At 46.3% G+C, this 20677-nt stretch overlaps 1 protein-coding gene across 6 annotated transcripts in view; it reads left to right on the top strand.

Moving 5' to 3' along the window:
* USP54 (ubiquitin specific peptidase 54) overlaps window positions 1-20432 on the top strand; it is a 128620-nt gene extending 108188 nt beyond the window's left edge. For 3 of the 6 annotated variants that reach the window (XM_029060215.2, XM_039911568.1, XM_029060218.2), the window contains 7 exons: window positions 2428-2547; window positions 3476-3665; window positions 9138-10519; window positions 13120-13238; window positions 14852-14992; window positions 16764-16950; window positions 19095-20432. In XM_029060215.2, coding sequence (XP_028916048.1) covers window positions 2428-2547; window positions 3476-3665; window positions 9138-10519; window positions 13120-13238; window positions 14852-14992; window positions 16764-16950; window positions 19095-19729 — 2774 coding nt within the window. In that variant the 3' untranslated portion in view covers window positions 19730-20432. Of the gene's footprint in view, window positions 1-2427; window positions 2548-3475; window positions 3666-9137; window positions 10520-13119; window positions 13239-14851; window positions 14993-16763; window positions 16951-18032; window positions 18190-19094 lie in introns of those variants that run through there. The other 3 variants (XM_039911569.1, XM_029060219.2, XM_029060220.2) reach the window with 3 other exon arrangements.
* Window positions 20433-20677: the final 245 nt, after the last annotated feature.

A 20677-nucleotide genomic window follows, 5' to 3' on the forward strand; every position in this document is an offset into this window, starting at 1 on the left:
CGCCAAACTGATTCTCTTCCCCTCTTCAAAACCCTACTTACAACTCACCTCCTCCAAGAGGCCTTCCCAGACTGAGCTCCCCTTCTCCCTCTACTCCCTCTACCGCCCCCCTTCACCTCTCCGCAGCTTAACCCTCTTTTCCCCCCATCTCCCTCTGCTCCTCCCCCCCACCTTCCCATCCCCTCAGCACTGCACTCGTCTGCTCAACTGTATATATTTTCATTACCCTATTTATTTTGTTAATGAAATGTACATCGCCTCGATTCTATTTAGTTGCCATTGTTTTTACGAGATGTTCTTCCCCTCGACTCTATTTATTGCCATTGTTCTTGTCTGTCTGTCTCCCCCAATTAGACCCTAAGCCCGTCAAACGGCAGGGACTGTCTCTATCTGTCCGACTTGTTCATTCCAAGCGCTTAGTACAGTGCTCTGCACATAGTAAGTGCTCAATAAGTACTATTGAATGAATGAATGAATAGTCAGCCAAAGTTTGCCCAGATTTGATGCATAGGCTGTTTGATCACAATCCTGTCATTTTAAAATTTTATTCCCAGCCTGCTCTTTCCAGTTATATATTACCTTGATTTATTCACCCCATTAAAAGGGCAGGCAAACCACAGTCTCTGGTATACACTGAATTAATTCAAACCACCCTTATTGAAACATAGAAAACCCTCAGATCCCGCAGGGAGAGCCCTTGGGAATAATCCAAAGAATGGAAGTGGTGGGAGTTTTTGTTCCCAGAGGCCTGGTTTTTCTCTCTTAGGCTGCTGTTAACCGCCAAGGTTCTGCTTTTAGTTGGGGAGCAAGATTTCAGGGCTTGGGTGAAATGCTTGGGGTTCTACTAGGTTGTTTCTCTTGGGGCTCTGTTTTTCCGTATCATGATAAGAGCTGCAGATTGCACCTGGTGAGTATTTAAGAGACTGGACAGCAGCCGTTCAACTCTAAAGCCTCAGAGCAGAGTCAGTCCTTACAAGTAGTGGGGCCTAGTGGAAAGGGTATGGACCTGGGAGTCAGCTGTGTGGCTTTGGGCAAGTCACTTCACTTTCCTCTGCCTCAGTTACTTTAACTGTAGAATGGGGATTAAAACTGTGAACCGCATGTGGGACATAGACTGAGCCCAACCTGATTAGCTTGCACGGCACTTAGTACAGGGCCTAGCACATAGTAAGTGCTTCTTTATGGTATTGGCTAAGCGCTTACTATGTGTCAGGCACCGTAGATATAAACTAATCAGGTTGGACACAGTCCACGTCCCAGATGGAGCTCACAGTCTTAATCCCCATTTTACAGATGAGGTAACTGAGGCACAGGCAAGTGGCGGTGTCAAAATTCTGACTTCCAGGCCTGTGCTGTATCTGATAATAATAATAATTTTGGTATGTTAATCACTTTGTGCCAAGCACTGTTCATTCATTTGATAGTATTTATTGAGCGCTTACTATGTGCAGAGCACTGTACTAAGCACTTGGAATGTACAAGTCGGCAAGTGATAGAGACAGTCCCTGCCCTTTGACGGGCTTACAGTCTAAGCGCTGGGGGAGATACAAGGTAATCCCACAAGATACAAGGTTGTCCCACTTAGGGCTCACAGTCTTAATCCGCATTTTACAGATGAGGGAACTGAGGCTCAGGGAAGTTAAGTGGTTTGCCCAAGGTCACACAGCAGACAAGTGGCAGAGTCAGGACCACGACCTCTGACTCCCAAGCCTTTGCTCTTTCCACTAAGCCATACTTCTTCACTTAACTTCTCTGTGCCTCAGTTATCTCATCTGTAAAATGCAGATTAAAACTGTGAGCCCCATGTGGGGCAACTTGATCACCCTGTATCTATCCCAGCGCTTAGAACAGTGCTCTGCAAATAGTAAGCGCTTAACAAATACCAACATTATTATTACTATTATTCAAACTGATACTTGGATCCCACTTGTCCCCACAATAAGTACTTTTGTGATGTCAACCAGCTCCAGCTGCAGTGTGACTTTGACATTTGCAGGTAAATGGTGTAATTTAGAAAATGAAGCTGGGATCCCTTTCTGTGACTCCTTCCCTACCTGCTCTTCTACAGAGATGAAAACCCATAAACAAATGAAGCTGTCTTTACACAAAACCCATAAACAAGTGAAGCTGTCTTTAAGCGGTCTTTTCCTCTTTAAACAACCCTGCCTGGAGTCTGGACAGCTGACAGCAATGTAAATCTTGCTTGTGTCATCAGTGATGGGGTTTAGTGCGGGAAGACTTGCTTGTTAAGCCTGCTCCAGTGGATGCTTAACAACCAGTTAAGTGCATTTCGGAAAAGGTACAGCCTTCTCTCCCATTTTCTGCAGCTCAGTAGCGGGCATCCTCTTGTCGTAGAAAACCAAGCGGAAAAGTAGGGCAAGTTAAGTGCTAAAAGTAAGTGAAAGTGATAAGTGCTGGCCATTGCAGGGAGGAGCGATGGCTTTGAGAGGTCCATGCAGGAGGCAGATTCGGTCTTCGAAGAATCGCTGCACCTGGAGCAGAGGGGAGATTGTGCTGCTGCTTTGGCTCTCTGTAATGAAGCTATCTGTAAGTAACTCTAACTGCTTCGGCTATTGGGCTTTAGATCGTTTACTAATTTCACAGGAGATACTTTTAGGTCAACACTTTAATGAGTTAAGAGTCGTAATCACGACTTAGAGAGAAGCCACCTTCCCCTTGCCCAGCTCCCCCTGGCTTTTCTCCTTCTAGCACCCGGGCTACCAACGTGACTCTCTGACCTCCAAGATCCAGAGAACAACTTTTCCCCAGGCAGTTATCGTAAATGCTACAATTAGACCAGAGCACGTGAACAGCCAGCTCTGGCTTCCCGACCTAATTTCCCAATTCGAATTTTCTGCAGTGAGAACGTTAGGACATAGAAGAAAAGGAATCTCTGTACTGGGGCCCCGAAACACTTCTGCGAAAAAGGGGAAACTGCTAGGGCCACAAATGTCTGTCTCTTTGCCTCTCTGGCTGGACCTGATCCCCACTCATCCAGACTTCCGGATGAATATGGTCACGCGAGGGTTTAGAATACAGAACAAAGCTAATCCCATACTGCAGAGAAAGACCAGGTCCTCCGCTGAGGCGGTTGTGTTTGGGTTTAGATTGGCCCTTCTACTAAGGGGAAGGAAAATTGGGGAATGTACTGTAGAGACCTAAATCTAATGACCCAGCAAAGCTGGAGTGCACAGAGGGTCGAGCTAAAGGGAAGAAGGCTTCAAACTCAAGTGTATCTTCTGAATTAATATGGGTTTTTTTTATTTTAAGTAACATGTTTGGCCACCGGGCTCCCATGAATGTGCCTTTGTAGCTGGAGCCCAGCTCTCTGCATGGTGTGTGTCCTTTGTTCCTGCTCCATTTTTTGTTTCATTTATTGCATTTCACTGCACATTTTTGGTTCAATTTTATTCTTTTTTTTTCCGTGTGTGTGTGTGTGTGTGTTGTTTCTGCTATGTTTTCTTTTGCATTTTAGCTAAACTAAGACTTGCCATGCATGGTGCCAGCTCTAGTACTCACAGCAGAGTCCTAGTCGATAAGAAGCTGCAAATCAGTATCCGAAAAGCCCGGAGCCTCCAGGAGCGCATGCAGCAACAGCAGTCATCGCGGCCACCGCCATCGGCCGGCTTCCTGCCTCAGGGGGGCCCCCTGACTCAATCGACAAGGTAGTCCCCGTGAGTTGCCATGAGTCCGCTGGCTAGCAGTGGAGGTAGTGACTGTGTGGTTGTTCAGTGGAAGACATTTCCCTCCTGCCTTCAAGGAGGAGAGAACAATGAGAAAAAAAAAACCCTATTAATAGCTCTTCTAGTTAAAGGCCGAGTGAAAGATCGTGTTAAAGATAGTAAACGGTGTGGTTCCAACTTGAGAATAGAAAAAGAGTGCACCCACTAGGAGAGTCAGTAAAATCGGGTCTAATTTAGAGGTCGGTGATGTAAAGATTGCTGGAAATGAAATCGCCAATCTAAAAGAACGGCAAATTGGTGAAATTAGCCATCAGTCTGTGGTATTTATTGAGTGCTCTGTGTTAAGTGCTTGGAAGAGGCAGTACAACGGAGTTGGCAGACAGATTCCTTGTCCTTAAGGAGCTTACACTCTAGAGGGGGAGAAAGATTAAAATACATTACTGATATTTACATAAGTGCTAGGAGGGAGAGGGTGGGGTGAATATCAGTGTATATAAGAATGCTCTGAATTCTAGCAGGCTCTTTTTGAGTCTGCTTGGTTTATTTGATAGGTCTAGAATTCCAAACTTGTTTCGGCATCATCAGTGAGAACAGTGATCCTGAATGAACCAACCTGTTTGCATTGGTTAATTTTGAGGGACCTGATGAACTGACAGTAAATACATTGCTACACAGTTGTATTAATCATCCTTTTTAAGTGGGCAGGGATTGTCTCCATTTGTTGTCAAATTGTAGTTTCCAAATGCTTAGTACAGTGCTCTGCGCACAGTGAGCGCTCAATAAATACGATGGAATGAACAAATATTTGTCTTTTACCATAGCCAAATGAACTTTATTTAGGAGTCTGATGTTCAAAGACTCCTAAAAAAGCTACAGACTTCTTTAACAAGTTTCTACTGTAACAGCAAATGCTTACTAGGCAAGCATGTTATAGTGCAGGGATTTTCATTCTTTTTATAAAACTGGACCATGACTACAGGGGTCACCCTGCAGTAGCCTTCTCCCTCTGAACCCTCTAACCCCATTCCCCCTCCTCTCTCCCCCCCACCACACACACACACACACACACACACACAATATTTGTAAGTGCATACTATTTGGCAAGCACATTACTAAGGACAGGGTAAGTACAAGATAATAAAATCGGACACAGTCCCTGTCCCACATGAGACTCACAGTCTAAGTGAACTCTGTGCCCCCATCCCCTCCACGTAATATTTATGGTATTTGTTGAGCTTTTACTATGTGGCAGGCACTATACTAAGACATATGGGGGGGGCAGGGTAGCCTAGTGGATAGAGCATGGGCCTGGTCATGGGTTCTAATCCTGGCTCCACCACTTGTCTCCTGAGTGACCTGGGGCAAATCACTTCACTTTTCTGGACCTCGGTTACCTCATCTATAAAATGGATATTAAGATTGTGAGCCCCATGTGAAACAGCGTGTCTTAGTGGAAAGAGCACAGGCTTAGGAGTCAGAGGATGCGAGTTCTAATGCCGGCTCCGCCACTTGTCTGCTGTGTGACCTTGGGCAAGGCACTTAACTTCTCTGTGCCTCAGTTACCTCATCTGTAAAATGGGGATTAAGACACATGACCTGATTACCTTGTATCTTCCCCAGCGCTTAGAACAGTGCTGGGCAAACAGTAAGCACTTAACAAATACCATAAATATTATTATGATTATTAACGGGAACTGTGTCCAACCTGACTACCTTGTATCTACCTACCCCAGTGCTTAGTTCAGTGCTTGGCACATAAAAAGCCCTTAACAAATACCATGATAATTATTGTTATTACATGGCTCCAAACACATTTCCACCCACATATACTCAGTCACTTCATCTCTCTGTTTCTCAGCCTCTTCAAATATAAAATGAGAAAATGTAATTCCTGTCTCTTCCTACTTCAGAGATGTGAAACTATCTGAGACAATTAAAAATAAATACATTCAGGGCATTATACTCACCATCAATACTATGTTATTGTTGTCATCAATATAATTACTGATCATAAGAAATCCCATTCATTTTTAACACCTCAGCTAATGAAAGAGAAGTCCACCTGTAGACCTCACTAGTTGCTCCAAGGAGAATGTGACTGGTGGGGAAGAGAGAGTATGTGTGGTGCTGTACTATCAATTAGAACTGTCATCAATTCTTTCATGCAGGTACTTAGTTCCAGACTCTTCATTATTAGACCAGAGCTTGTCAGTCATTTATGATGGGAGTCTTCCCCCGGCCCCCTGCATTGCACGTCTAATTACTATTAGACTATTAGTACTGCTACTAATAATAATAATGATAATATTATGCACCGCGCTTAGCAGTGGGGTAGATGCAGTCAGATGAGATGGAGCCCCTCTTCCACATGGGGTTTCCAGTCTCAGGGGGAAGGAGAAAGGTATTTATTTCCATTTTATTTTATTTCCAACGTCATACAGCAGGCAACTGGTAGAGCTGGGTCTAGTAGCTGAGTCTTCAGACTCCCATGCTCTGTTCCACTAGCCTGCACTGCCTCACTCTGAAGAGGGTCCCACAAAAGGTTTCATTCAAAAGGTGAAGTAGGGAATGCAGTATTTATAATGTTAAGACCTTGATTTTTCAGAGAGAGACTCAGAGATTCCCTCTGGATGTTTTTCCATCAGTCAGTCATATTTATTGAGTGATTACTGTGTGCAGGACACTGGACTAAGGGGTTGGGAGAATACAACTCAATATTGTAACTGACATATTCCCTGCCCACAGTGAGCTTACGGTCTAGAGGGGGAGACAGACTTTAATATAAATTGCATGTATGTACATAAGTGTTGTGGGGCTGGGAGTAGGAGTAGTCTGAATAAAGAGGGCAAGTCGGGGCGACGCAGAAGGGAATGGGAAGAGAGAAGATGAAGGCTTAGTCAGGGGAGGCCTCCAGGAGGACATATGCCTTATTGGCTTTGAAGGTAGAGAGAGTAGTTGTCTGTTGGATATGAAAAGGGAGGATGATCCAGGCCAGAGGCAGGACGTGGGCGAGTGGTCAGTGGCAAGATAGACAAGATCAACGTATTATTGTTTTTATGTTTTATTCTAATTTGAAGTGAACAGGTAACTTTTAGCTGCTGAGGTTAGAGGTCTAAAGGCCAACATCCTGTGGTTAGTTTCCATTCTTAGCACTTGAAATGGACAGTGTTAAGCAAAACATCTACTTATAGTTTGCTTTGCATGAAAATGAGTAAGCTATCCAGAAGCCATGAACAAATTTGCTTTCTAGATTAATATTTCTTATTTCTCGCTTAGTTGTAGAGTGGTGACTCTCATATCCATAAGAAAACACAGAGATATTGTAGATATTTTATCTTTTATTTAGCCCTGTACTCTTTTCTTTAGACCCTTTTTCCAGAATAGTAATCATATCGTCTACTCGATAGTCTTGTTTTTAAAAACAAAATTACCAAGCAGAATATAAGGTAACGCAGTCACTTAGCAAATGATTCTATGTGATAGTTAAACTGCTTATAACATATTCTTAAACTCTTGAGTATTAGAGTGAATGAAGTTTTGAGCATTCATAAAAGGGAGTTGATTAGTATTAGGTCAAAGGTACAAAACAGTAAATAATGAAATAAGCCGTTAAAAAATCTTGGTAGCTAATAGGAGAGAGAGATCCATCACGGGATCATAAATAAGATCTCCAAACCCATATTTAATTGGAAAATCTCGCTTTAAGTATAACAGGAATATGAAAGTTATGCCTTCTGTTTTATTTCTCACTAAAACATCATTCCAGTGAAAATACATAAAGTATGTATTCATTCGTAGCAATTGTGAAGTTTTTCCACATAGTTTTACCATCTTTTCTAGCACACCTTTGACAGTGATAATGATGGTATTTTTGAAGCGCTTCCAATCTGGAAGTAGGCCCCGAATTCCAGCATTATAAAACTCCATGTAACCAAATTGCAATCAATCCCCAGCTTCCTTCACAGCAATGCATTCCTGAAAATATTGTCATCATAGTCCATTCTTTAACTGTCCAAGGAGATGGCTATCCAAGGGAGCAAAATCTAGACCCTACCCAAAGTTCCACATCAACCCTGCAACACATCCTATGTGTGCTGACTGACTGGTCTGAAGCTGGGCATTATGAAATAGGTCAAATATCTCCATATTCACGGCTTTTCAGTTTCCTTGATGCCTTGATGTACGTTTCAAGCTAATAGTAGCACCTATTGGCAGAAATTTCACCAACAGGACCCAACTTAGCAGGCCACAATTTTATTGGCAGAGGGCTGCATCTTGAACTGGCGATATTTAATAATGGTGAATTCAGATTTCTCACTTTCAGCTGTGTGGCATATGAAGAGTTACAGATGGATTTTTGATTTTATTTGGGCTCAACCATCAGCGTTCTTTGGAGCCTACGGACACAAATCTTGGGAGTGTGTGAGTCCTAGATGGATAGCTATCACTGGTTTTCTAGCACTCAGTGCCTCACAGCTCATGAATTGTGAGGTTGTGGTACTGTTTAATGACCGCAACAATCCCACCTTTGTTTTTCATGATCGTTGCTGTTACAAGCAGACTATAATCCAGACTTCTCGTCTAAATCAATTTACTCCGTCTTGAAACTCATTGACCAACATCTAAAGGTGCCCATATCAAAAACAGTGTGTCTGCATATTCGCTGGAGAAACTTTTCCACAGAAGTCACTTGACTAGTTGTTCTTTGCTTCATAACAAATACATCTAGCAAGGGCCTGATTTTTAACATGTCATAAGAAGTTGCCCCTTAACAATAACAGTGTTACACTACTAAGAAAGGTTGGGCCACACACACAATGCGGTGTTACATTGCTTTTCTATGACACTTGGGTTATGAGGTTTAAAACAGAGGCATTACTTTTGTACCAATCTTCATAGTGGATTTACACCAAATTACAACAACCGACTTCCTTCTCTACTGTTCATCGCCATGAGCCACTGTGGTCAGTCACTTAAAGTGTGAACCTCTTCCTGAATATTAGTCTAGGTTTTGTTTGATGCGAGTCATTTCTAGGCCTCGCTTTCCCTTCATGTCTTGTGCACGTGAGCTCAGCGATCTTTTTTTTTTTTAATTTGCAAGTTGATAGTAAAACTCGTCTGTAGCACTACTGTGGAGGGTCCTAGGAGGAGAGAATATGTGTATGTGCTTCTGCAAGTGCTGTCTTCATCTGATAAAATTGTGACAAGGGAAAACAATTTGAGCGGGGAAAAGTACATAAGTTTGTCCTGTGTCTTTGCTTCTCCTTGAGACTCCTTAAACTGTTTGCTCTTTCTGTGCTTCTTTATTCGTGGGTTTTATATTATCTAGAGTAAACTTTGGAAGTATCGTGGCGATATTAATAATGAGAGAGGGATTTGCCATTCTCTTTGTGATCAGATTTCCCTGTCAGTCAGAGACTGCCGATGACTGTTTCTTCTTCCCGTGTGTTTCAGTGAACAGCCTGTCCCGCTCCAAGTACTGCTGAGCCAGGAGGTGACTCTGGAGCCCAGCGTCGAAGCAGAATCTGGGGCCAGTTCTTTCTACCACCCACCACCTTCCTGCCACGATTCATGCTCTTTTTTGTACTCAGATTCAGCCTCCCCTTCTGCCTCCCAACACAGTCTCACCACCCAAACCGTTCCTGGCATTCGAAATTCCTCCGTTGATTTCAGTGGCCCTGCTCCCACGGTCCTCCACAGGCAGGGCTTCCCTGAGGGATCCGAGAGGTCTGAGAGGAATGCTCACGGCTTACAGCTAACCGGGACCCCAAGCCAAGGTGGTGAGGGCGGTAGCCGTCAGCCGCAAGTCCAGAATGTGAGGGCCGCTTCCCGGCAGACGAAGCCTGGGCCTGCGGCTCCACGGCCGCCAAATCTGCCCCAGTCACAGTCAGCCCAACCCGCCTCCCCTGACACGGGAGACTCCCACAGTCCTGGCTTCATACCGACCAACACTCCAGTGTGGTCCGGTGTCCCCGCTCCAGGGACCTATCACCCCGTCACCTCTGCTCCTTCCTCCCCGTTGCCTCCCTGCCCTCCCGATCCTGTGCAGAAAACAAACAGGTGCCTCCGAGCCCCCAGCCACGAGACCTTGCTGCCTGAACGAGAGGCCCAGGGCGGGGAGGAACCCGGCAGGCCGGCGGCCCCGGTCTCAAAAGGACTCGTCCGCTCCTTGACGGAGCAGTTCCAAAGACTGCAGAGGGAGGGGACTTCTGAGAGGAGCTGCACAGACTCAGGCTTACGGGAGAAGAAGCTGCCAACAAGAATGACCAAGGAGACCTCCCCTTCCAGCTACAAGCCACCTCTGAGTTCAGGGAATGGAATTGGGTCCTTGGAAAAGCTACCTTCCCCCTTGAACAGTCGAGACGGACTGGTTTCCATGCAGGGTCTGACCGGCCATCACAACCTCCCCAAGAACACCGACAACCCCAGCGATGAGATTCCCAGAAGTGGAGGGCACGTTATTCCAGATCGATTCCAGTACCAAGGAAGACACATCAGAGGCGATGGAAAGCAGATGGAACCTGGCAGCAGTGTCAACTTGGCCGCTTCCCTGCCTGTGGGAGACAAGACCGCAAGGCTTTATGCATCTCATCCAGACTGCAGGAACGTAGAGTGGCTCCCCATGTTAGCCAGGAATCCGTCCCCTTGTGATCCTCACGCAATCCCGGCCTTCCCAGAGCGGAGCCATATCCACCTCCACCCACAATGGAATCAGGATACTGAGCAGGAGGCATCTGAGCTTGAGTCTCTTTATCAGGCCAGTCTGCAGAAATCTCAGGCCAGCCAGCCTGGATGGGGAAAGCTGGACGTGACCCAGCATCTGCTTAACCAGCCAGGTGACAATAATAATAATAATGCTATTTGTTAAATGCTTAGTAAGTGCCTCGTCTATGCACTAGGGTAGATACAAGGTAATCAGGTTGCCCCGCGTGGGGCTTACAGTCTCAATCCCCATTTTACAGATGAGGCAACTGAGGCCCAGGAGAAGTGAAGTGACTTGCACAAGGTCACACAGCAGACAAGTGGCAGAGCCGGGATTAGAGCCCACGTCCTCTGTTTCCCAAACCTGTGCTCTTGCCACTAGGGCATGCTGCTTCCTTAATGCCTGTCACTGGGCAGGAATTGTCTCTATCTGTTGCCGAATTGTACATTCCAAGTGCTTAGTACAGTGCTGTGCTCATACTAAGCGCTCAATAAATACTATTGGATGAATTAATGAATAAATAATAAATAATAGTGTGATTTGGTAAGCGCTTACTATGCGTTGAGCACAGTACTAAGTGCTGGAGTAGATACAAAATCATCAGGTCCCTTACGGGGCTCACAGTCTAAGGAGGTAGGAGAACAGTTATTGAACCCCCATTTTGCAGATAAGGAAGCTGAGGTCACACAGCAGTCAATTGATGGAACCAGGCCCATGTTCTTCCCACTAGGTCACCCTGCTTCAGCCTTTGGTAGGGGAACTAGAGCATTTCAGGGTGGTAAGGTACAGCTTCTGAAACTTGGGTTTACTCAAGAAAATGAGAATGGAAAAGGTCCAATATGAAGGAACAAGCTTAGCACTGCTCTGCTGTTCCTTGTAATTGTGGTACATAGTAGGAAATGGTGCAATTTCCAACGTGGAGACATCCTCTAGACAAGTCCCGGTTTCCCCCTTCTCCTTGGGTGGGATAGTAGAATCCTGAGACAAGTGTACCTAAGGAAAGACTCAGCGCTTCCCGTTTCCTATAGAGGCAGGGGGAGTCTGCTGCAAGCTGAGGGCTTGGGTTTCTGTGGTGCAGTTGATTCCTATCTTATACAAAGTTCATTTCTGATCTCTAAAGTGTGGTACCTAGAGAACGGAATCCCCGTGGGCTCTTAAGCTTTCTGTGGAGAGGGATAGTGTCTACAACTCTGTTATACTTTCCCAAGCACTTAGTACATTGCTTTGCATCCGGTAAGTGCTCAATAAACACCACTAATTGATTGGAATCTCAAACACTTCAAGAGGGTATACTTTTGCGTAAATTTCAAACTCTGTAATACACTCTATTTTTAAAAAAAAAACAGTTTTTATTTCATGTTGTGGATGGAATGCTGTTAGGGAATTGGGGAACTTTCTTGCAAAACATACGGATAGAGAACCCAACTGTGATGTTGGAAAGAAAAGTTTTGTGCATGTGCCTGGCACAGGTCAAGGCATGTACTATAGAATGAGTTTTCCTTAATACAAGTTGTGACGGGGTGTAACCCCAGACAATAGGAGAATTGAGTATATCCTTTCTAAGTCGGAGACATGGGTACAGTAGCCAGTAGTGGACTGCCCTTGTGTGGCCGGTGCCTTCAGAAACTGTCAGGTTTCAAACCAGTAGGTGTTTTCTTGTTGGGGATGGAGATGGGATTTTTATCTTCCAAAAGAGTTTTACGTTTCCCAAGTCAATGAAACTGCAGAGTTTGATTTTCCACTTAGGTCTTTCCTTTTAAAAATTTGTTTGGTCCACCCTTAAAGACTTGCAGTGTGAGGAGGGAATTACAAAAACAGTTATAGCTGCTATTCAGGAGTTCCATCAGAGGCCACTTGATTGCACGGATGGTTAGAAAGATTAGAAATGGATAGTTTTGAACTGGAACTTATTTTAATCAATCAGTCAATGGTTTTGAGTGCTTACTATATGCAGAACTCTGTACTAATTGCTTGAGAGAGTACAATATGACAGAGATCTGGGGTTGAGCCTCAAAATCGACTTCACTTAGGTCAAATTGGAGCAGGCTCCTTGCTTGCAGTTTTCTTCTTCCTCAACTCTATTTTTCAGGAGTTGGAACCTGAATCTCCTTCCTTTGAATCTCCCACAAACCATACTCCCCAGGCCTTGGTCTCCTGCCCATGGGTGAGTGGGCTGATTGCCATTTTGTGGGAGGACTCCTGTAATATTTGTCAGAGTTCCAACTTAGTAACTTCAGAATCCAGTTGACCCACATTTGGAGGTTTGGTTGACCTCTTGTGAGAGAGGTTTGCTCCTTTTGCTATCTATTTTCCTCCAGAAAGCAGATTTCTGTGATGGTTACATATTTGTATTTGGGGTCCAAAGATTCTTAAAGATGTTAAGCATGTTTCCAGAAATCAAATAAAATGAAAAATGAGTTGACCCAGCACAAGGTTTAGAGTAAATAAATTCTCCTCTTATATGACATTGTGTTCTTTTGAGACTCTCATGTCCTGGGAACTTGGTTGTCCTCAGTTTTCTGGCTGGGCCAACTGGTTCCTACGATAATAAACAATTCCTAATAGGCACTGGGAAGCGTCTTGCTTTGGTTCTAAAGCAGGAGGAGACTTTTCTCCTGGCATCATTAATCAAAGTGAAGAAAATTCACAAATCACCTTATTCACTTAAATGTGTACTTTCCCCTGAGAGGAAATGTGGGATTTAGTCTGTCTGTTTTGGGTTTTTTCCCCCAGGTTTCATGCACCCAGCTGGGCGGAAGCTGCACTCAGCCCCTGGCCTCAATCTCTCAAAAACACCAACGTCGGAGCTAGAGCACATTCTCTGTGGAACATCTGTGTCTTCTTATTCCAAGGTAGCAGCTGGAGAAAAGAGGGGAGGTTAGGCACTCAGGAGAAGTGATTATTCTAGCCAAAAGGGACAGGCAGGAGAACTATTTAGTGAATCTCTCTGGATGTAGAGAAAGTTGGAATCTGAGAGAGGGCTCTCATTATCTTTCTATAGAAACGCTCTGGGCATGTCACTCCCCTCCTCAAAATCCTCCAGTGGTTGCCTATCAACCTTCACATGAAACAAAAGCTCCTCACTCTTGGCTTCAAAGCTCTCCATCACCTGGCCCCCTCCTACCTCACCTCCCTTCTCTCCTTCTACAGCCCACCCCGTACACTCCGCTCTTCTGCCGCTCACCTTCTCACCATCCCCCGTTCACTCCTGTCCTGCCATCGACCCCTGGCCCACGTCCTACCATTGACCTGGAATGCCCTCCCTCCTCACCTCCGCCAAACTAACTCTCTTCTCCTCTTCAAAGCCCTACTGAGAGCTCACCTCCTCCAGGAGGCCTTCCCAGACTGAGCCCTCCCTTTCCCTCTGCTTCTCTTCCCCTCCTCATTCCCTCTACTCCCTCCCTCTGCTCTACCCTCTTCCCCTCCCCAAAGCACTTGTGCATATTTGTACATATTATTTATTACCCTATTTATTTTGTTAATGATGTGTATATATCTATGATTCTATTTATCTTGATGGTATTGACGCCTGACTACTTGTTTCGTTTTGTTGCCTGTCTCCCTGTTTAGACTGTGAGCCTGTTGTTGGGCAGGGATTGTCTCTTTCTGTTGCTGAATTGTCCATTCCAAGCACTTAGTACAGTGCTCTGCACATAGTAACTGCTCAATAAATATGAATGAATGAATGAATGAATGAAGTGCCAAGGAAACCAAAAGAGTCCGAAGGATCTGACTTCTAATTCCAGTTCTGCCCCTGTCTGCTGTGGGACCTTGGGCAAGTCACTTAACTTCTCTGAGCCTCAGTTCCCTCATCTGTAAACTGGGGATGAAGGCTGTAAGCCCCATGTGGACTGTGTCCAACCTGTTAAGCATGGGTTGACCCCAGGGCCTAGTACAGTGCCTGGCACATTGTGAGCGCTTAACAAATACCATTTAAAAAACCAAAAAGTAATAAACAAAAAACCCACTGTTTGGATACCTTTAAGTTAGGATTTCAGTGGGGAGAAACCCTGTAGGTGCAGATCCCTCCCCTGTTCTTTTTTTTTTAATCCAAAAAAAGAAAGATATTTGTTAGATGCTTACTATGTGTCAAGCATTGTTCTAAGAACTGGGGTAGATACAGGTTAATCAGGCCGGATGCAGTCCTTGTCCCACCTGGGGCTCACAGTCTAGTAGGAGAAAGAACAGGTATTGAATCTCCACTTTGCAGTTGAGGAAACCGGGGCACAGAGAAGTTAAAGTACTTGCTCAAGGTCACACAGCAGGTAAGTAATGGAGCCAAGATTAGAACTCAGGTCCTCTGGCTCCCGGCCCTGTGCTTTGTCCACTTGGCCACTCCGCTTCCCTTTTCCTCGTATCCTCTACCCTTCCATCCCCAGGCCCAGGGAGCAGGGTTGGAAGGATGAAACTGTTCTTGTGGAGCAGCCCGTCAGTCTATTGCCATCTGTCTCTTGTTTATCCGAAGGCTGAACAGAGCAGAGACCCCAGCAGGGAGCGTGAAGAAGAGGAGCTGTACACTGCGGAGAACTTCCGCCGGATTGCCCGCAGTCTCAGTGGAACTGTCAACTCAAGTAGAGAAGAGGCCCTCGTTTCATCTCAGAGCTTTGTAAGTAGGATGAGCTGCTGAAGTCTGAGGGGCAGGTTGAGTAGAACCCCTCCCTTACTCTCCCCTACTCTTACTGAGGAATAGTCAACATATATGTGGGTGTGCACATTTTCTCCTCCCCCCCCCCCCATTTTCTTCTCAAGCCGAATTAAGTTTTCCTCTTGGAGTGTATTTCTCCTTGGCTTGTTGCAAGATTTCCCCAAGGAGAGGTCCAGAGCGGAAGAAGCTCCCTGAGGGCAAGGTATATGTCATTTCTTCATTTTGACCTCCCCGAGTGCCTAGTACAGTGCTCTGTGCAAGTGGGTACTCAGTATATACTATTAGTCAGTCGGTCAGTCAGTCGGTCAGTCAGTCATATTTACTGAGCGCTGACTGTGTGCAGAGCATTGTACTAAGCCCTTGGGAGAGTGCAATATAACAGACACATTCCTCATCCATAACAAGCTTACAGGCTAAGGTGGCAGGGCAGGGACAGATATTCATATAAGTAATTAAGTTACAGATATGTAAAAGTGGTGTGGAGCGGGAGGAGCAATGAATAAAAAAGGGAGCAAGTCAGGACGACCCAGAAGGGAGCAGAGGAAAAGGAAAAGAGGGCTTAGGGAAGGCCTCTTGGAAGACATGTCCCTTCAATAAGGCTTCGAAGGCGGGGAGGGTAATTGTCAGATAGTACAACAGTACTATTAGTACTATATTAACGCTATTAGTAATCCTCTTACTTCTGCTACCTGTGTGGTACTGTAAACATCTTTGGTCAGAAAACCTCAATTCAAGAAACTTGAGCAAAGGAACCCTGAGACACCAGGATAGTTGGGGTGATAAATATTCCTCCAGACAAACAGAGAAGGAAATCCTCTTTGGGAATTTGGCCAACAGAGGACCGACTCTGATGGTGTTGAGGAGGGAGGGTCTATTACTGAAAAGGCGATGTCGTCTAACCTCAAATATCCCACAGAAAGGCTCCAACTGATGACGGGTATTTGTATTAGAGAAAAATGGTGGAAGAATTTGATTGAAAATTCTCTCTTCCCACCGGCTTTTCCCATCTGAATAATTGAGAACCCCACTTTGTGAGAGAAGTGGAGTGCTGAGATGTAGTGGAAGACGTGGGGGAACTGGGGGTGAGCGGGGGGCAGATCTGCATTCGTGCTGGAAAAAGGCAAAAAAGCGTAGTGCAGATCAAGTCTGGCATTGTGGGAGAGCCACAGCCCAGGAAGTCAGTGGTCCCGGGTTCTAGCCCTGGCTCTGCCATTCATCTACTGTAAGGCCTTGGGCAAGTGTCTTAACTGCCCCGTGCCTCTATTTCCCCATCTGTATAATGGGGAGAATAATACCTGAACCCTACCTCACAGGGTGTTCCGGCAATTTCAGCGCTTCGTACAATGCCTGGCACATAGTAAGCGCTTAACCAATACTGTAGTTTTTTTAGTTGGTTTTTTTTTTTGTCACTTGTATAGCTGGGGATGGGGTTTTAAAGCTTTGAAGTATCTTGTGTTAAGACTAGCTGTTTGTATTGAGGAAAGGTCTTTGAATACATTTGGTTCTATTCCTATTCCACTTACAAGTATGCTTGGGATTCCAAATACCCTGGCACATTGGGGAAAACGTATTTCTGAAACTTTCCATATCTCTTTTTCTGGGGCAGTAACATATACTCCTTCCAGTTCCTCCTTCCCTGAGTCCTGTAGTCCTCGCTGTATTTGCCTAACTGTAACCAGCTGTATGTTAATTGTCAATTTTGTGGATTTCTTTTGTCTTGTTAAATTATAAGGAAGCGTCAAATGTGAGGAAAAAGCCTGTGGAAACAAGGCACCGTTCTTCCAGCTCCTCTTCCCTCTCTGTCTCCCGTGATCCTCCTGTGTTTTCCTTTGACCCCCAGCACTACCCCACCCAGCTGCAGCACCTGTCCCATGATGTTGTGACAGCCACCATGGTTGGGGAGATCCAAAAACACACAGGTAAATCAGGATGCTCCAAGCTCATGGGGGCTGGAGAGGCTCTTGCTGCCAGATAGTTTTCTAATCTTGAAACATTGTCCACAGCGATGTGTGAACAAGTCCAAGTAAACTTAGAAATAATAATTATGGTATTTGTTAAACATTTACTATGTGCAAAGCACTGTTCTAAGCGCTGGATCCAGGGAAGCATCATCACCTAGCGGATGGAGCCCGCGTCTGGGAGGCAGAGTACCTGGGTTCCGATCCCGGCTCCGCCACTTGTCTGCTGTGGGATTTGGGGAAAGTCACTTCACTTTTATCTGCCTTGGTTATCTCATCTGTAAAGTGGGGATTAAGGTTGAGTCCAGTGTATCTGATTAGCTTGTATCTACTCCAACGCTTAGTACAGTGCCTTTCACATAGTAAGCCCTTAATAATAATATTAATAATAATGGTATTTGTTAAGCACTTACTATGTGCCAAGCCCTGTTTTAAGCACCAGGGTAGATACAAGATATTCAGGTTGTCCCACGTGGGGCTCACAGTCTTAACCCCCATTTCACAGATGAGGTAACTGAGGCACCGAGAAGTTAAGTGACTTGCCCAAAGTCACACAGCTGACAAGTAGTGGAGGCGGGATTAGAACCCACGACCTCTGACTCCCAAGCCCGTGCTCTCTCAACAAAAAGAGGGTTGATTTTTCTGTGTCTGTGAACATCAGACACCCAATTTATTTGGACATTGCTGGGGGGTTTAGCCTGTCTATCTGGTGGCAGGAAGCTTAGCTGACTATAGAAAGGGAGTATCTCAGAATCCTTCATCTTGAGCTGCGTGGCTCAGTGGGAAGAGCACGGACTTTGGAGTCAGAGGTCATGGGTTCGAATCCCGGCTCGGCCACTTGTCAGCTGTGTGACTTTGGGCAAGTCACTTAACTTCTCGGTGCCTCAGTTACCCCATCTGTCAAATGGGGATTAACTGTGAGCCCCAAGTGGGACAACCTGATTCCCCTGTGTCTACCCCAGCGCTTAGAACAGTGCTTGGCACATAGTAAGTGCTTAACAAATACCAACATTTATTTATTTATTTATTTATTGCTCTCGCAGCAGTGACTGTGAAGGCATGGGGGTAGGGAGGAAGAGAAGAACCGAACAGAATACTCCAGGAGAGGAAGCAAATTTATTGACAGCCTGCCGGTTGGGAACACTGAATTCATTTTTCATTTATTGTAACAGAGCTTGTGAGGTCAGTTGGGCTCCTTAAAATCAATCATAAGCATGGTGTTTATGAGGCCAGAAGGATGTTCTCATCAGTCAGTGACACAGCCAGTTGAGTTTCTAAATAATTTCGTGTCCCTGTCTGCTGTTCTAGCAGAATCACGGTGTACTTGCCTGTAAATATGACTCAGAAATGCTCTTTACATGGGTCTACTTCAGGGTGTAGGGGTTAGTTTCTGGGTAGTTTAGGTGGAATTATGTATTGAAGCGAAAGGCAAAATCATGTCCCTCCTCTTTCCTTGCCTCGCTCCACTCCCTCCAATCCCACAGGTCTGGAGCGCAGACGAATGGGAGCCAGGGCCCTGTAAGGGCCGAGCCACAATAACAGGGCCCAATTTGAGCCTCCTCTAGCCAAGGGTGTGGCAGATCCCACCACGCACAACAACTGGCTGTTCCAAGGATTTGCAAACATTCTTTTATATATTTATTTTGGTATTTGTTAAGTGCTTTCTACATGCCAGGCACCGTGCTAAGCACTGGGGGAGATACAAGCTAATTAGGTCAGGCACAGTCCGAGGTAACTGAGGCCCAGAGAAGTGAAGTGACTCAAGTAGACAAGAAGCGGAGCTGGGATTAGAACCCAGGTCCTTCTGACTCCCTAGCCCGTGCTCTATCCATTAGGCCAAGCTGCTTCTCCTATGCACGCACTTGGGTTCCAGGTTCTAGGAACCGCTATCGTGTGCATGCGCAGTTGTGCCCTTACTCAGTTGACTCTGGGAGCCAGCAGGCTCTTTGGACCGGGGTGGGTCGGCACTCCCAGGGGCTCTGCTCAGTCCACGTCGGGACCCAGGATTCCAGTGCTACCGAGGGCATCTGCTCTCTGCGGGGTTATGATGTCAGTTGAAAATGGGAAGCGAGACGTGTTCAACTGTGGCTTACTTCCCTCCCTAGGAGGTCGGAACAATGTCCGGAAACCTGTGGTTGTGTCTGACGGGGACGAAATGGCCCGGAGCGAAGAGCATGCCTCCGTGGCCCTGAACTACAGGAGCCTGCCACATTCCCGGAGAGTCGCCTCCTCCCGACAGCTACAGCCCTTTGACGGCCTGTATGCGGGAGGTGGGATCTTGAGTAACCCAAACCACTGGCTGCAGCAGGTGAACCCCACTGCCCAAGAAACAGCAACACTGCCAGAGAGACGCCAGGGGCACCAACGTTACCATGTCCAGCCCTGGGAGAGTCCCGACCAGCTGCCCCTTCAGCACCACAAGTATGAGAACTATTCGGCCAAACCCAAAGCCCCCGCACCGCCCAGCTTAAGCTCCTGTCGCACTCAAATGCGCCAGGAGCCGCCTTGGGATTCTGGGGCCTCTCAGAGCTATTTTGGGCACCCCCCAGCCCGGACCCCAGGCCCGCGGAGAGTAGATATGCCGCCAGATGATGACTGGAGGCAGAACAGTTACATCCTGCAACCTGGCCGGAGGAGGACGCTGCCTGGGCCTGTGGCGGAGGGGCCTTTGACTGCCGCTTCCGATTCCCAACGCAGGATGCTAGTCCGGACGACAGCCCTGCAGAACAGTGGATGGTGATGTGGTCGGAAGCCACGGCCAGGTCTCTCCCCGCCCCCCACTCCGACTGACCAGGTGCAGGAGCATCCCAGAAGGGTCACGTTCCCGAACGGCGCCGCCAGGATCCCTTTTAATATCTGGGCCGTTTTTGTCTAAACGTAAACGGCTGGGTCTGAAACGTGTGCCCTCTGCCTGTGTCCTGGTATAAATAAGGCGGGCAGCAGGTGCTCTTGCTGGTTCCCGGGAGGGAGCGAGCCTGGCCGTCGGGACGATATTCAAAATCTGTTTCATCTCCCCCAACTGAAGCTCGTAAAAGACAGCGATGTCCAGGCCGAATTCTCCACTCATGACCATGATGAGTTTGAGGACTACCCCGGAATGTCACACTGGCAATTCTTCAGCTTCCCAAAGTCCCCTGCCCTACAATGGAGTCCGTAGGGAGCCCCCCCACCCCCATCTGGAGGGCTGGAATTGGTAAAAAGACGCGTTCTACGAACTGTGAAAAATTGCTTCTCTATGAGGTACCCAAGGGCCCAGGGCCCCCCCACACCTTTTAACCACACTGACACTTCACAACCAGGCAAGCTAACATTACTCACAGCAGCAGATATTATTATTGCTCCATGCTCAACTCGCCGTTGGAAACACACAGAGTAAGTTGAACTATTTTAGGCCAAATGTGTTTTGTAAGTATTTTTCAAATAAATCTATGAAATCCACAAAATGAGTCTATTTAGTCATCTCTAGCACTGCAGGGTGCTTCCATCTTAGGTTTGTCTTAACCGTGGTCCCCCTCTCTAAGCCTTACTTCTTTCTGCCGGGGCCGGCCGGATTAGCACCTCCCAGCCAAGCTGGTGTTGCCTTGTGCAGGCATTAGCCAAGGTAAAGTAAACTGGAGATAAGGGAGCTATAGACACAAGCCCAACAAGCCTGCAACCTTGGCATTATCTTCAACTCGGCTGTCTTTTC

Source organism: Ornithorhynchus anatinus, chromosome 3, assembly GCF_004115215.2.
Source record: "Ornithorhynchus anatinus isolate Pmale09 chromosome 3, mOrnAna1.pri.v4, whole genome shotgun sequence".
Lineage (NCBI taxonomy): Eukaryota > Metazoa > Chordata > Mammalia > Monotremata > Ornithorhynchidae > Ornithorhynchus > Ornithorhynchus anatinus.